The sequence below is a fragment of the Seriola lalandi genome, unplaced genomic scaffold, assembly GCF_002814215.2.
Source record: "Seriola lalandi dorsalis isolate HSWRI2012SDOR001 ecotype SW California unplaced genomic scaffold, Sedor1 jcf7180002054672, whole genome shotgun sequence".
NCBI lineage: Eukaryota > Metazoa > Chordata > Actinopteri > Carangiformes > Carangidae > Seriola > Seriola lalandi.
In genome coordinates, this window is record NW_019525225.1 from 2,342,722 (window position 1) to 2,358,910 (window position 16,189).

The 16,189-nt window shown below is 39.4% G+C and overlaps 3 protein-coding genes across 3 annotated transcripts; 1 reads left to right on the forward strand and 2 right to left on the reverse strand.

Moving 5' to 3' along the window:
* Positions 1-394: 394 nt before the first annotated feature.
* On the reverse strand, positions 395-6,998 carry chrdl2 (chordin-like 2). The gene is made up of 11 exons (XM_023421602.2): positions 6,843-6,998; positions 6,286-6,398; positions 6,030-6,123; positions 5,775-5,920; positions 4,085-4,178; positions 3,638-3,699; positions 2,832-3,000; positions 2,520-2,708; positions 2,243-2,416; positions 1,644-1,736; positions 395-1,515 (listed from the first exon to the last, which is right to left on the reverse strand). The coding sequence occupies exons 1-11, from the start codon at positions 6,907-6,909 to the stop codon at positions 1,382-1,384; spliced, it is 1,335 nt and encodes a 444-aa protein (XP_023277370.1). The 5' UTR covers positions 6,910-6,998; the 3' UTR covers positions 395-1,381.
* Positions 6,999-7,520: 522 nt separating this feature from the next.
* spag7 (sperm associated antigen 7) lies at positions 7,521-11,601 on the reverse strand. The gene is made up of 7 exons (XM_023421353.2): positions 11,502-11,601; positions 10,193-10,260; positions 9,974-10,062; positions 9,791-9,875; positions 9,587-9,676; positions 8,818-8,971; positions 7,521-8,718 (listed from the first exon to the last, which is right to left on the reverse strand). The coding sequence occupies exons 1-7, from the start codon at positions 11,584-11,586 to the stop codon at positions 8,600-8,602; spliced, it is 690 nt and encodes a 229-aa protein (XP_023277121.1). The 5' UTR covers positions 11,587-11,601; the 3' UTR covers positions 7,521-8,599.
* Positions 11,602-12,665: 1,064 nt separating this feature from the next.
* Positions 12,666-14,227, forward strand: defbl2 (defensin, beta-like 2). The gene is made up of 3 exons (XM_087178019.1): positions 12,666-13,279; positions 13,574-13,685; positions 13,864-14,227. The coding sequence occupies exons 1-3, from the start codon at positions 13,222-13,224 to the stop codon at positions 13,883-13,885; spliced, it is 192 nt and encodes a 63-aa protein (XP_087034145.1). The 5' UTR covers positions 12,666-13,221; the 3' UTR covers positions 13,886-14,227.
* Positions 14,228-16,189: the final 1,962 nt, after the last annotated feature.

Here is a 16,189-nt window from a genome sequence, read left to right on the forward strand (position 1 = left end):
CTGTAAAAAATATTGTGCATATGTGTTTGTGTGAGAGAGTTTGGTTGGGTGAAAGGAGTTTCAACTTCTGCTTTTGATTTCCATGTCTCTGATAACATTTCATCTCCAGCGGGAACACAGTTTATCCGGCCTTCCGGAGCTCTATTAAATGGAAGCCTTGAGGCGATGACGGTGTTAGGACGGCTCTGCTGCGGCTGGTGTGCGGACCATAGATGAATCAAAAAAAACGTTTTCAAACAACACCTTCAAAAACAAGCTCTGAGTCAGATCTTAAGGCTGTCTCCAGCACATATTCCCACTGTCTTACTACGAATGACTCCATGCAAATTATGTGGGCCATACAATATAAAACGTTAAAGTCACAGCTAGAAACAAATCAGACAGAAATGCTGGCTGGTGTAAAACACTGAGAAAACTTTATGGGTTAAAATTGTGAGCAGAGGTACAGAGTGCATTCAGCTACATCAACAATGACCACTTTAAAATACAAATATTTCTGGTATGTGGAGTTGTAAAATGTCATTAGGCTATGATAACAAACCAAATCCTGTGGCTGTATAAAAATAGCTACAGTAGGTCTATATTTGACCACAGAAAGAAAGAATTGTGAAGGCCGTTTTCTCACTAACAAACACACAGTTTTGGCAAAGCTGTGTATTTACCCCAATGCGATCGCCTTTTGCTACTTCATTCAAAAACAACGACAACATTCAAACAGTCAAATGTATATACACAAATCAAACAAGAACCAATACGCTTTAAATAAGGTGACATTTGTATTTACAATAAATATGTTGATCACATAACAATCCTTAAAAAAACTCATCACATTCTAAACAGAACGTGGCCCCTCACCCAGCATATTCTAAAATACACATTATATTCATATACTTAAGCAAAGGGATTGTTTGAGAGATTCTGATCCAAAAATGTCCCTAAATGTTGCTGAGTCTAAAAAGTCTCAACACACAGACTCGGAGCTGGGTACTAAGGCTGTCTCCAGCTCTAAGCTCTATAATCCGCATTCACATTTAACTTTTGTTGCATTTTGTTTAGAGGTTCAATATAAATCAACCCAATCTAATCATGTTTGAATGATGACGGGTGGCGGCAGAACCATCTTCCAGTTTATGACCAAGGCAGGTGTCAACCACACTGCTATAGCCTGTGTTTTTAAACCCAATAATGAACAACACAAATATGTGACGATTAAAACATGATGGACAATGAGGTATGAATTAACTGATAAACAACAATATTATAAATGAGAAATTCCACAATTATGACAGGAATGACGCAGGACACCCAAGTGCAACATGCATGACTGAAGTATGTATGTCAACCATGTACTTATGGGGAGTATCAATATAGAGAGTGACTTTTAGGGTGAACACAGGCCTTCAATCTGCGTGGGATTTAGGAAAGTCACCACCTCCCGTATGCCGTCTTCACAAATTGTGGTCTGAGGAGCTTTACTCAGATTTTCTCCCTCCTCTTTAAATTTTCTCCATGTGTCTGAAAAATGAATTAACATAAATATGACACACACAGAAAACAAAATAATATTAAAATGAATATAAAAGTCTAATAGGTTCCCCAGAATCCAAACATATAAATTCATTGTGAAATAATTTTCAACAAACCTTCATCAAGTGTTGTAAGCATTGTGTAATTTTCGGGGTGATCCATAATATCTTTTCTTTGAACGTCACCAATTTCCATTAATTGTAAAACACCTGCATAAATAAAATAATCCAGATGACAATCAATCATGGTGCTTAAATACTGTTTATTTGTCTTAAAGGAATATTTTTGGCCTTTTGGAAAATGCTGTTATTTACTTTCTTGGTGAGTTAGATGAGAAAACTGATGCCACTCTCATGTCTGTACACTGAATATAAAACTATGGTCAGGATACAAGAGGGTAGCTTAGCTTTGCATAAAGACTAAAAACACAGGGTAACAGCTAGCCTGGCTCTGTCAAATGGTAAAAGAAATCCACCTACCAGCACCTCTAAAACACTCATATCCCATTTGTTTTATTCTCACAAAAACAATGAGTTGGTTAACTGTTTTCCCCTGTTTCCATTCTTTATGCTAAGCTAAGCTAACCGGCTGCTGGCTTGAGCCTCACACTGAATGGCAAGTGCATTGACCTTCTCATCTAATTCTCTGCAAGAAAGTGATTTTCCCAAAATGTTGATCTATTCCTTATAATTGTTGCCACCAGTAGTTACAGTACCTTCTACAGTCTTCCATACTTGCACTTCAACTTCAGCAGTACTTTGTTTTTCAACAGCAATGACCCTAACTGTGTTGGGTGAGTCAATTCTCAAAGATGATTCCACTTTATACACCAAGAGGCTATTTTTAAATCCAAGATAACACTGCGTCTGGTTACTTTCAGCTTTACTCTCTAGAGAGAAAAAACAGAGGAATGTAATGTGCATGATGTATACAGTCGATCAACATCACATCACTATAAACAGCTCATTATGTTCAGAGCCATGCTTGACTACCTGGACAAGTCTTGCAGCACTTTCCCACTGATTTCATAGGATGTTGGCATGGGTACTGGCTGGGACATGTGATGCGTTTGCAGTCCTGGAGACCATCATTACAAGTGCACAGGATGCATTCCAGGACCTTCCCCAAAACTGGGTGCCACATGTCTCCATGAGAGTACGTCTTGCCATTGTATAAACAGGCTGAGAGAAATGGAAAACATCTGATGTTTGTGATACATATGGAAACAATCGTAAAAGTTGTGAGGAAGATGTCCATAAAATCAAACACCTATAAAGGATCTTTCTGTTTTGACAAAGTCTCACCTTTTTGGTGTTTCCTCTGCAACAAAATCTTCACAGTGGTCTCTGAAGCCCCTTTGAGGTTAAGTTTACTCAGGCTCAGGCCTCTGGGAGAAGTCCTGACCTTGGGTGGAGTGGCACGGTCAGACCGCGCCTTGTTCGGCTCTCCAGGACATTGGTCGACTGAATGCCTCTGTTGTAAACAAACATATAATAAAACGCAGTTATCTTTCATCTGTTCAGCTATTGGCTTACCTTCTGTCTTCCCTCAGTAATAGCTGAATAGCATCATATTTAGTCCTAAATCAAAAAAGGTTCACAGCCTGGCTCCAGAACGCTGAGTCACTGCCCACATTTTTTCAGCAATTCAAATAAAACAACATTGCAGTTCAGTCTGATTATCAGGCCAAATGGTCCATAAATCTTGGGGGAAAGTCTTTGTCTTTAATGATCTCAGTAAGATGGATGTTTCAGTGCTAATCTGAATAATGTGATGCCAAGCTGAGCAAATTATTCTGGCAATTCTTAAGGGAAAATAATTGATTTGCTTGTTCCTTTGCACAGGGAGGTCAATGGTCAAGATCAGCTACAGAGCAGCTCCCCTGAAGATTGCACTGATATGTGTCACATTCAAAGACACTTCATCAGAGCAGACACTTGCCTGTGAGACTTGAACTTAAGTCGGGTAATTAAAGTCCAGTTACTCAAACACATTGCTTTGCTACCTTCCACTGTATTTAAGTATGTTTTCAAACACAGGCAAGTTTCATGTTAAAGCAGCGGCTAAGGTAGGCTATGTTATTTTTTATGACAAATCAGCAAGGACATACAACGCCTCTGTTCAGTTGCTGGTTTCCATCCTCAGTTGATGAGGACCCACTGGTGCCATGATCTAAGGGAGAGAAAAGGATGAGGAAATTGTAATTAACACAGAAAATAATGGAAGCCTAAGTTCATTTATATTAGTGCTGGGCCATAATTTAATAATATCTCATATCGACCTTTAGAGGAATTGTATAATGATATGTTTTTTAACATGTGGGATTAATTGATCAGATTTATTGCGTTATATTTAAACAAAATGTATTGCTTTGAACATTAATTTGATCATTCTAAGTCTAATTTTGTATCTATTTGCATATGGCGATATGTATCAATATCAGAAAAAAACCTTCTTAGTAATAAGCCATATCTTCAACCCCGATGTAATAAATAATATTCCAGGTCAGAAACAATGTAAAGACACTTTCTCAGCTTGGAGCTTGGAGTTTGACTACCTTTACACACCAAACAGCAGGTATCTGGAACTGAGACTGGTGAGGAACAGGTGATTGATTGGCATGTTTTCAGAGCACAGAAGATGTTTCCATTCTGAGAAAAGAAAGGGAGGGAAAATTTCTTATTTTTTAAAATTTCCAAGTATGTGCTCCAGAAGGTGAAGTCTCAAGTACTCCAGTGCTTCTGTGGACCTCTCTAGACCTCTTTACTGTTCACATGGACTCATATTTACAGCATATGACTTGAAACAATAGAAACAAAGTCCCAAAAACATAATCGCAGTGTCGTCTGAGAGCTACTCTTCTTGAAGTATGAATGCAAAAAACATAATGAGACCTAACTTTTATTTGGCTTTTGTCCAGAGTAAATTACATTTTCTTTCTCCACACACAGACACACTCATACACCAGCGGAGGCAGAGGTGCTGTAACGGTGTGGGACAGCTCACTGGAAAGAATTGAGAGCTAAAGGACACTCGAACCAGCAATCCCATGAATAATGGACATGTTGCTCTACTAGCTGAGCCACCTCAGGGCATCTCAAGGCATGTCTTGAAAAACTCATAATCAAAGGAAACTTGTATCAAGGTAATATGCAAAGCCATGAGCATGTTGCATTGAAATCAAGGCCTGAAGAGACACTGCTCGAACATTGAGAACGCAACAAGTTACAACTGTCCAAGAGACAAATGAAAGTGTAAAGATAAACACAATTTGTACTGTTCTAAAATGTATACTAGGAAATTCATCTTGATTAGTTTATTGTTATGTGTTGTCTCCTTGGAGACTTAGAAACATCTGTTAATGAACACCACTTAACAACTCATAAAATTAACTTGACAACGCCAGGGTGATTTCAATTTTGGCTTCTCTTCCCATTTCATCTTCATTATCTGCCTTTTGTTTTCTAAATTAAAACCTTCATCCAGTCTCTAGTGCCAATCACAAACAAGCTAAGCCAACACACAAACCAAAGCAAGATGCTTTCACCAGAGTATTCAGAATTAATTGAAATTCAACAATGCATTTCCACTTTGATTGCATATCATTAGCAGCAGGAAGTTAGCGGGCAGAGATACTCCTCATGCATATGCAGTGACCTTATTAGCGATGCCAACATGGGATGCAATAAACACACATACACATGCACACAAAATTAATTTTAGAAAAATGTTTAAATGCACATGTGGCCTTTAGTTAATGGTAGGGCTGTGGTATTCATTATTTATAGATTGGCATAAACACAAGTTTCCTAATTGTCAGACAGACACTGTGTCGTTAAAGTTTTTCATTTCATAAACACCTAGTAATTAAAAGCTGATTTTTTTTTTCACCCATTTTAAGCTGTGATGGAATAAGGTGTCCCAATCAAACAAGGATTGTGAGGAACTCATGAATATTCAGAGGGAAAACAGTTACTAGTGACAAGGACTGAGAATTTGTAATATATTTTTTAAGATTAAGATGTAATTCTGCTATTATTCCATTCCTTTTCCTTGTATTTTATTTCTACATTACATATTTACATGATAAATTTGCTTTGAGAACAAATTCCACAGACAGTTTCACCACATGCAGGGCTACAATTATAGACCTTGCATGTCCTACCCTATCCACTCTATGCATTTGGCATATGATATTCTTTCACCAGAGCAACAGAAACAAAAGCAGTAAATGATCTGTAACTTACAGAGCATGTGCACATAACACACTGATTGCTTTGCTTGGATGGGAAGAGGTCGTGCTTAGTGAAGGTCTCCCCTGGCTGATAAATGCTTCCATTATACCTGCAGGATTTCACTGAGGCTCTCAGCCCTGCAGGGATCCTGGGCTCATCTGAGAGAGGACACATCACACAGGACAGGAGGCTTTGAAGTCACAACCAGAAATGATTCTCTCAAAAGCTCAGAGCTGGTGAGGAGGAGATTGGAGAAAGAGGGTCTACCTGTGCATCTTGGACAACACTGCTGAGGCTCAGCCACGGGGTTTTCACATGGCAGAGCGGGGCACTTGATCGTGCTACATTTCACATGGCCTGTCTAAGAGAGAGCAGTATTAAGACTTTACAAGCATGGGTCACTTTTAAAACCCCAGCCACTGTCATGGCAGCGGCTCAGAGCAGAGACAGCTGAACAGTGTTTGGTGTAATAATCCTTTAGGTACTCTGAAGTGATACGGGTTTGTAAGATATTAACAGTTACCTCTGTGCAGACACAGCGCATGCAGAACATAAATCCGAAGGGCTCCAGATAGGGATGCCAGCTGTCTCCTGGGCTGTATGTCTTGTCTTTGAAAGTACATACCACCCCGGACCCTGGGTGTTAAAAAAAAAAAAAAAAAAGACAGATGAGCCATTGGGAAAACCATATGGCGCAGATAAACTGAACGGGAATAAAACATTTGCATGTGAACTAATATAAACATTTGTCAAAGCGACAATCAGCTCCAAGTAATGCAAACTAGAGGAGAATACGGGAAACTACAAATGCCACTGATCCCACTTCAGCCCATAACTATCCAGACAAAAAGATTGAACTTTCAGTGGCTTCTGTCACAGAATGAGGTGAATAACTTATACAACAAAACACCAAAGCAATGTTTAGAGCAGGAGAGGATGTTGGTCTTAAAATATGAGTTCAGTTTTGGCGGAGTCCGACAAACTTTTCCTTACTTGAGTCACATTTAACACGCTTTTCCTTATTTTAAGTCCCACACGTTAGATCAGGACACAATAAGCATCAGCAGGGTCTGGTCTTACCTTTCCGTAGTTTTAGTTCTGCATCTGCAAACCAAATGATGAAAAAGAGCAAAAGCATGGACTTCATTTTTTACATGTGCGTGACTGAGTCTTCAACGCGCAATAAATATGTTTCTGCAGGACAGAAACTACAGGACAGTGTGAAGCAGGGATAAAAAAAAAAAAAAGAAAAAGAAAAGAAAAAAAAAAAGCAACATTTTTTTCTTAGTTAATCTCTGGCGCCTCCTTCAGGACAGAACTCTAATGAACTGGAGGGATAAGAGAGTGAACGCATGACCTTAAAATAGATGAGACAAAGAGTGACCACATAAAACCCACAAATGCACCTTAACGCACATAAAACAACATTTTGTCTGCTGGTCCCCTAAAAGGATTATGCTGACTGTCATTTTGTTGAATACACAACTGTGTATAATTCATATACTTTATATATGCAGATAACCAGTGAGTGCACAAAGCAGTCATTGTGCCATCTCATATTACATTTGGTGATAGTGAAATCACTGCTGAATAATGCTAACGTGGATTCAACTCTATGCTTATGTTTGAGCTTGTATTTCATGTTGTTGCATTGGATTAAGTTAGATTGTGTTCTTGTTGTGTTAATTTGCCCTTGTAGTCAACAGCAAAAATCTAAAATGCAGATTTGACTTTGCAGAAATGAAGGTAACACACAGGTACAGGTCTAATACTGTTCTCCATTTATTAACACACAGGGGGGAATAAAACAGTGCAACCATGTTAAAAGACATCAAGATGCCAATAAACTTTTACTTAAAAGACATGAAAAAAAGACAGAGAATAAAACGTAGTGACCCATATCTCAAAAAGGAGTCTGGCAATCCCACTCTCTACTATGATCCTTATTGCAAGCCGTTGCATAACTTAACAATAAAGCATTCGACTAGGAGTAAACAGTTTAATTCACAGTCAGTGCAGATGTATAGAAACAAAGAATATCTTAGACATAATCACAGATTACTAAAATCCACAAAACAGCATTTTCTAAAACGGGGTTCCTCCAATGACGGAGGAAATGGCATGCTTCCAATTTGACAAAGCTTTCGAACAGGTTGAGATTTTTTGGGGGGGGGGGGTCACCAAACCAAACCAAAAGCTGGTCAATAGACGGCATTGCTGTTTCCCTTTTAAAAACTGCACTGGATATTTGGAACACTGTCAGTGGGACTTCTCAGCCATGGTTTGACTAAAACCTTGTTTTCAAAACTTTATCAGGCCTGGCCAAAGCTCAAAACTGTAAATATTGATAATGATAAAAATGTCCCATAGGACTATAAATGTACATCTGCATAAAAAATGCTAGTCACTGCCAAAAAAATTAATCCTTTAAAAATTATGTATGAAGATATTGGGTGTTTTTTATGTAGCTGAACACAGAGACACTTTTCAAAAAGGTTTCTCATACTGTAGAGGTTCCAATCATGTGTGAGAGAAGCTTGATAACTGACAGAAAGTCACTGACATATGTTAAACAAACATGTATAGTGACCCACCTCCAGGATCAGACACAGCTGAGCATCTTCCACTTAACAGGATTTCAGCACAGACTTGGTCATAGAGTGGCATACACACGAGATTTAATGTCTGTCATATAAGTTAAACTTTTAAATGTCTGAAGTAAAGGATATTGCATTACAGAATGAAGTGTTCAGACAGACACACTAACGCGCCCACACATACATACACATACACGCACACTCACACACAACAGTAGATAAAGCAAAAACAGTGGAGACTCAAGAGCTGCTGCTGCTTTGTGCCCCTGTGTCGTCCTCTCGCTTCTGCCGTTTCTTCGCTCTGATTTCATTCATGGCTTCCTCTATAGAGCGAGTGTCCCTCTTGTTGGCCACCGGCACTGGGAGAGAACATTAGCAACATAATGAGTAAATAAAAAGGGGGGGGGGGGGTCCAAAGCAATGCAGTGTTTCTATGAAACAGTGCAACATTTACTCACCACAGCCATAAGCCCTGTTGGCCTCTAGTGTATGCGCTGCATCTTTTGCGGCTGAGGTGCCGATCAGGTGACTGTACTTGTCTCTGTAGTTGGAATTGGGAGCTTCTGTCTTTTTTGTCTGACTGGATGCTGCCATTTCCAACGCAGCCTGCTCCTGCAGCGACAAAGAGAGGCAAAGTCAGACACTGTGACAGGAATTCTCTTACACTGTCTGAAATGTATTCTTGAATTTACCTGGCAATTAAATTTAAAAACACAAACCTGCTTCTATTTAGGCAAAGTTAGTTACATCTAGTACTAAACAAGACAGTTTCCAGCCAAGATAATGCAAGTCAAGGCATTTTACCAAACGCACAACATGTCTGGTGATTGTATTTCTTTACGCTCCACTAGAAGAACTGGTGTCTCTTTTAATGATACATTTTTTCCCTGTATCACAGTTGAGTGTTTGAACAAAATGGCAGCACTACAGATAAGTGCTTTCACTTTTATTCTGAGACATCAATATACATTTTTATTTTTTATTTATTAGGTACTTTCTTGTTTGTTGTTTCTTACAAACTCCAATGTACTGTAGGGTTGGATGCTGGAACATTATGAGATATTTATGGTGTAACATAAGTATTTCATGATGCTTATTGACAGGAATGAGAGAAATGCAGCACAACAACAAAATAGAACCAGAGGTTGCTGATTTTGTTACACAACACTGTCACCTAGACACACCTAAATACTTGAGTAAATGCAAAGAACGAGCATCCAGTCTTACTTTTAGTCTTCGCCGCTGCTCTGCCAGCTGGGGATCCCACTCTTCTCCTTTGCGATAGGCTTCCAGCTCTTCATCCGATGGCGCGAACTCCTGCCACAGCCCAAGGTGGAAAACAGTCACATTACTCCACACTGCTTAAGATGAGCCTAGCAAGCTGGCATTTTAATATGTCAAACACTGGATTAAGAAGAATTCAGTTCAGACCTTCTTGAAAAGCATGACATAGCGACTCTCTTCGTCCTCCCCGAAAGAAAAAGAAGTCAGACCAGCCACTTCTGCAACATCGTGTCTATAAGACAGGAAGAAATACAATGTAAATAGTTGTGAACATGTGACAGATAAAACTGAATTTTCTTATTTTGCTTATATGAAGTACTGACTACTTACAATATACTCCTTTCAATTTTCCCCATAGGGTTGTATTTTCGTTTCTGTTGTGAACTGTCTTGGATGAAATCCGACACTTCTTTCTCCATCTAAACAAGAGATGTAGGAAGTCAAAGTCTGTGTAATTTTGGATGTGATAAACCCCAACAGTCCAGGCCAGATGAGCTCAGTGCCATAACTAAAATCAGTGGGCATTATATGTGACACTAAAGCACTTACCTTTTTCCTGAACTCTGCTTTCTTTCTTTTCTCATCCTCCTCCATCTTCTTGAGTCTTGCTGCTTGCTCTTAAAATTACAGAGGAGGAAGTTTTCATGGGGTTCTGTTTGTGTTCGATAGCATTCAAAGTTTCCATTGTCAACACAGATCATGCAGTCTTATATAAACACCCAGCCTAAGTGTGTTTTTAAAGCCAAAAGTCACAACAAGGCTAATCAAGAGACAGAATTTCTCCAATCCCAAAACCACATTTCCAGATCATTCAGGGCGGGAGTGCAGAGTGACTCAGATCCTATTATTTGTGGCACATGACTGTGAGGAAACAGCCTCTGATGTTTTATTGGTAGGCATACTCACAACAATAAATGAAATAATTGTGGCCACTTTTTTATTATCACAGCCATATAAAAGTTATGTCTTTACAACACTGAAATGTGGATTAAGTTGTTTATTTGTTGCAACACTCCACCCAGCCTTGCTAGTGTTGCAGAGCTTCGTTACTAAGGATTTCACCGAGAAGTTTTCAAGCTCTACAGACACGAGTTATTGTCAAGTATTCCCAATTTCATATATTTTGGTGTTGCCATATGGCAGTTGTGAATTACCGCAGTTTTGATCTTATATAAAAATGGAGCCAAATGGAAAAGTAGCTGCTGACTCTGAAGGTTTGGTGGAAACTTTCCGCAGCATATGACAATATGGCTATACCATCTGTCTGTGGTATTTAAGACTACAAATGAACAAAGCTAGAAATTATGTAAACGTTTTATTTTTATAGTATTTATTATTCAAACATATCCACTGTAACTCACTAAAGGCCCATACCCAGAATTAATCACAAATATAATGGTTTTCAGTGAATTCACTGGCAGGGAGAAAAAGAATGATGAGAATAATAAGGGCTCACAAGAGACTGATATCTAAAGGGCAGAGCACTGAGAATGCGCAGAAGTAACTTTCACTTTAAGTTAACATCCAGGAGGAGGCTGCAGTAGATAAACCGGGGCTGTTTGTCTACAGGGTGGTTTTAGCGGGTTTGTATTACAACAGTAGCTGCCTGTGGTCCCGACTCTGCCCTCTGGTCTGCGGAAATCTGCAGGACACGCGGGGCTTCAAGCTCCGTTGAGGCGGTGCTAAACCCGGACCGCAGAGTTTACTTGAAAGCTCAACGAGCCAATGGCAGCACTAGAAGAGCTCTCCTCGCCTGTCCTTTCGGTTTTTTACACACTTCTAAGTTCCATCCCAAAGCTATCTCAGCAGCTTCAAACTAACGCACAATGAGTTGTTACTAAGGCAATACATGATGTACCTCGAGCCTTTCGTCGGCTCTCCTGGTCTCCGACAGTCGGAGGCTTCTCCATCGAGTTTAAGATTGAGCCTAGGAGGTCCGCCATCTTGGAATGATAGGGCAGACGGTCCAGACTGTTGTTGTTGGCTGCAGCTGTACGGGTTGCGCAGGCGCAGAAAAGGCCACCGTTTTCTTCGCGTGTTGAAAAAGTGCAAATAAAAACATCTATCGCCACCCCCTGTACCGGAAGGTTGTATCGCTATGCTGTTATGTAGGATATACACAATGTTACATATTCTGTTTAATGTTCTGATTAATGAAATAAGTCACAATACGATATAAAATCACATAGTGCAATCATATCTATCTATCTATCTATCTATCTATCTATCTATCTATCTATCTATCTATCTATCTATCTATCTATCTATCTATCTATCTATCTATCTATCTATCTATCTATCTATCTATCTATCTATCTATCTATCTATCTATCTATCTATCTATCTATCTATCTATCTATCTATCTATCTATCCGAATTAATACAGAAACCTCAAAGTAAGTGTTTTTAAATGTAGAGGGGGGTCTACAGGGCTCCACCTCTTTCTTGGCCTTTGGAGACTCAATACTTTTGGATCTTTAGGAGTATCATAGTGGTGGGCTTCAAATCAGGGCATCAAATACATCCTTCCAGTAATTTCTGAACTTTGGACATGCCCAGAAACTACAAAGCTCATTCTGACAGTTCCAGCTGTGGGGTTTGTGGTGGGAGACAACTGATTGAATGAGTTTTTGCTCCTCCTCAGGAAAATGTTTTTTAAATTTGGAAAGTTGCTGAGTGCCCTGTACTTTATTCTGTAATGCTGTTAAGCTCCTCACTCTCAGTTGTTTTCTGTTTTTTCCCAGACCAAATGTGGCAAAAAGACAGTGTTGAAAACACTCTTTAGACTGATAAAACACAGATTAGATCATGATTTATTCCTTTAAGGTGGTTTATCTGTACATGTACGTGTGTGTTAAGAGAGAATAAACAAGCAAACTAACATCTTTACATAAGCACTAGGGGGCATGCTATACAAATACATGTCCATTAGTCCATGCCTTGTGTTGTTATTGTTTTGTTAACAATCCACCCCTGCGTCACTGGAGCAGTGTGTTTTGTGCAGTTTGATTGTAGTTTCACAGCATCAGCAATAACACATGAACTACTGCCATATTCAGATGTGGGCAGAGCAGTGGACGAACAGAGGGTAGCCCTGAAAACACAGTAGGGCAGAATTGTACTGCTTACTGTGTCTAAAAAAACAGATTAGTTAGTTCTTCACCTGTAATTATAGCTTTTGGAGTCTTTTGTGGTCAGTGTTTATTCCTCTGTCCAGCCATAGGGGTGTATGTAAGTACAAAACCAAAGAACTGTCCCTTTTCATTTAGATGTCTGTGTTGGTGAACAGTACAGAGCATTTGTATCTCTAAATCACATTGACAGGAAATTACCGCAGCCGATGGTTCTTTGTAAAATACCTAAAAGCAACCTCATATTCTCAAGAAGGTGCAGCTGTTGACTAAGCTGAGTAAGCTGATAGTCCTGACCCTCAGCCCTCAGACTCCCATCATTCAGCGATACTTTGTTATTGTGATTTGGACAGAGCACGACGGACTCCTCCCCCGTGGTTGAAATGCTGTATAAATGCAGCATCAGCCTGTCAACTGCAGTGTCTGAAAGCTTATTGGTACCCAAACATGAGGGGACTGAGCTTGGTTCTCCTTGTGCTTCTCCTGATGCTCGCAGTCGGGGAGGGTAAGCAATGGATACACCCATTTTCTTACTGTGTGAGATCAAATCAAGCAAATCATGATATGGCAAATGCTCATACTTCACTGTACTCATATGGGGCCTGTTTGTGTGACTCTGAGGAGAAGTAAAACAAATTATGAAATCACAATGTGACAGTCTTAACCGTCAAGTAATTTAAAAATGTTTAATTTAAAAGATTTACGGTGATTGCAGTTTATGAAACTATTACAAAAAGTTAAGTAAATGTTCATTGGGAATATGGGAACATATTTGTAATTCTTTTCTGATTATCTACAGGCAATGATCCAGAAATGCAGTACTGGACATGTGGGTATAGAGGACTCTGCAGACGGTTCTGCTATGCTCAGGAGTACATCGTTGGTCATCATGGTTGCCCTCGAAGATACAGGTAGGCCTGCTAAGATCATAATGTGGAGGTGCCCACAACTTTGTAATATTTGTTCTCCTATTACGAAGACAACGCTGTATGAGCTTCATCAAAACAAATACATGTGTTCTACAGAAGGCAAAGAGAAATTATTGCTAATTGTGATATTCCCTTTAAGTTGTACTGTGCTCATTTTCAGGTGCTGTGCTGTGCGGTCTTAGCACCGGCTAATGACCTCTGCAAGATGTCCCAGATCGAGGGCTGACATCTTCAGTTCAGGTAGCCGGGATCCTGGTAACTGACACAGCATTCTCCTGGATAAACCATTTTGACAACTTCACTCTCAGTCAGTCCCTCTTGGACCCCTATCATTCTGTGGGATCTAACAATGAGTGCTTTTCATGAGGTGTGCCCCTGCAATCATGTTGCTCATATTGTTCCCTGAAATATGGTGTGACTGATCTTGTACCTTCACGATTAATGATGTTTCATAATCAAGCCTTTGTGTACAGTGGGTTCCTCTCTCTGAAATGCAGTGTTGCCAATAAATGCATGAAAATAAATGCACTGATGTTTGATTTGTTGCGGTTTAATAAGGGTGATCATCACTATCAGCTTTAATTATATTGTCCTAAATATGATGCAAAGTAATGCATTCACTTTAAAACTGAAAAACATCTAAAATATAGTGTCTATATACAGCCCATTATCCACTTGGCTTGACCTTGGGGAAATAACAGCATGGAAAGCAGTCTGAGTTGAGTCTGGCATGCTGTCGCTCAGCGCTGTACTGACAGGAGACAATAATGGTCAAGTGACTGACCTAAATAACTGTGATGGAATAGAGCTTTTGTGAATGAAGTGTTATGTCTCTTGTCTGTGTTTATGTTATCTCACCATTCTGTCTGTCTGGACAACACTGTCTGGAACAGACGGACAACGTCACAATGCACCAGTCACGATTGCAAAGCAAATTCATTGTCTTAATGTCTGCCTATCTCAGATCATCGTAAGGTCAAATGTCTTTGCTGATGAACTTTGGCTTTGTACTTTTATTTATATTTTTTTATGAAGCAATATAACTGTCAGCTGAAAACAAATTCACTCATCTTAGTTTGAGATACACCATTACTGGACGACAAAAGGCCTGTCATAATGAATTATAAAGTACTAACATCTAATAACCAACTCAGTGTGTGAGTCAATCGTTTTATTATCCATCTGATTACTAGATGTTGCACCAGAGTTAACTGAGCCAGGATCTGAAGAAGGTTTGGTGACCGGCCCGGGCTGGTAGGTGTTAAAGGCATGGATGCTATTTGTAAACAGGAGCCACTGTATTGTGCCCTGCATTGTCATCTGGGTTGAATCTTTGTACTATTCAGACAGCGCAGCGTGACCAAACTACAAAGGGGTAAAACCCCACAAACCTGTTTACACAAGGCTGTCTGTCTTCACAAAGCTGACAGCAAGCAACAGCTTAAAACAGAAAATGATCACAGGGTGGGTGTATTTTTGAACTGTAACTGTATAGACCTGTGTAACTGTAGGGAAATCAGGGTTTGGAGATGTTGTAATCACATAGACATACATGGAAACTCTGATGTTCAACATGCCCAAGTAAATTGAGTCCTGGTTTTTGGTTTTCTGATTAACTTATCAAAATAATATAGTGACTTTAGAGAGAAATTAAACAATTAGGAGAGGAAATCAAAGAGCTGATGTTTGTTTTTAACAATGCACATTTCAATGGTGTCTTTATTGCTAAGTATATGTGAATATACTGAATGTTAATCTCATAGAAATGTGGGCCCAAACTTGATTGCTTTCAGTAAACATTAAAAACATGGCATCATCATGATTCATGTAAAAGCATCGAGGATAATTCTGACTTGTCTCCATTATAAAGAGTAAATTTAGTGTGTATGTTATAAATGTACCATTTGAGCAATTATGCCTGTAATCCTGTCATGTGAGAAAGTTTCCCTCTGCTTTGGTGTTGAAAGGCAGTTCTGAGACTAAAGTGATTTTTATTGACAGTAAGTGAGTAAAATAAAATGGCCTGTACCTCACTAGATGGCAGTGTGTGAAAAAAATCCTTCAGCTTCCAATAATGTTACTGTGCTCTGGTAAAGTGTAATGGTAATGTTGGGTGAAAACAAACTAGATTTTTTTTTTCAGGTCAGATGTTTTGTGCTCTCTGTGTAGCAGTCTCTTAAAAATTAAAACTTGTGTTTTGCTACATCCATCATTTCCTCAGACTGGACCAGTCTCTCACACACCCTGCGTTTAAGAAGCACCTCTCAGGATGCCGACGGCACCAGAGGGATTATCCAGGTGGTCAGCAATGCCTGACACTCATTTGAAGTAGTCCTTGACATTCAAGCTGGAGTTTAACTTCTGTGGAATCAAAGAAGAATTCCGCCATGTCTCCATGTTTTTAGGTCCCATTAAATACCATTATACAAGCTCTATGTAGAATGTCATAAGCCTTTTACTTTTACAACCATAAAGGCCTGATCGAC

Bases quoted from the DNA above. Each gene is read 5' to 3' on its own strand.
- defbl2 (XM_087178019.1), top strand. From the start codon at position 13,222: ATGAGGGGACTGAGCTTGGTTCTCCTTGTGCTTCTCCTGATGCTCGCA. The intron at 13,280-13,573 runs GTAAGCAATGGA...GATTATCTACAG, and splicing joins GATGCTCGCAGTCGGGGAGG to GCAATGATCCAGAAATGCAG. The intron at 13,686-13,863 runs GTAGGCCTGCTA...GCTCATTTTCAG, and splicing joins GGTTGCCCTCGAAGATACAG to GTGCTGTGCTGTGCGGTCTT.
- spag7 (XM_023421353.2), bottom strand. From the start codon at position 11,586: ATGGCGGACCTCCTAGGCTCAATCTTAAACTCGATGGAGAAGCCTCCG. The intron at 10,063-10,192 runs GTAAGTGCTTTA...TCTCTTGTTTAG, and splicing joins AAGCAGAGTTCAGGAAAAAG to ATGGAGAAAGAAGTGTCGGA. The intron at 9,677-9,790 runs GTCTGAACTGAA...GGGCTGTGGCAG, and splicing joins ATGTCATGCTTTTCAAGAAG to GAGTTCGCGCCATCGGATGA.
- chrdl2 (XM_023421602.2), bottom strand. From the start codon at position 6,909: ATGAAGTCCATGCTTTTGCTCTTTTTCATCATTTGGTTTGCAGATGCA. The intron at 3,700-4,084 runs GTAGTCAAACTC...TCTCTCCCTTAG, and splicing joins CTGCTGTTTGGTGTGTAAAG to ATCATGGCACCAGTGGGTCC. The intron at 3,001-3,637 runs GTATGTCCTTGC...TGTTTACAACAG, and splicing joins AGCAACTGAACAGAGGCGTT to AGGCATTCAGTCGACCAATG.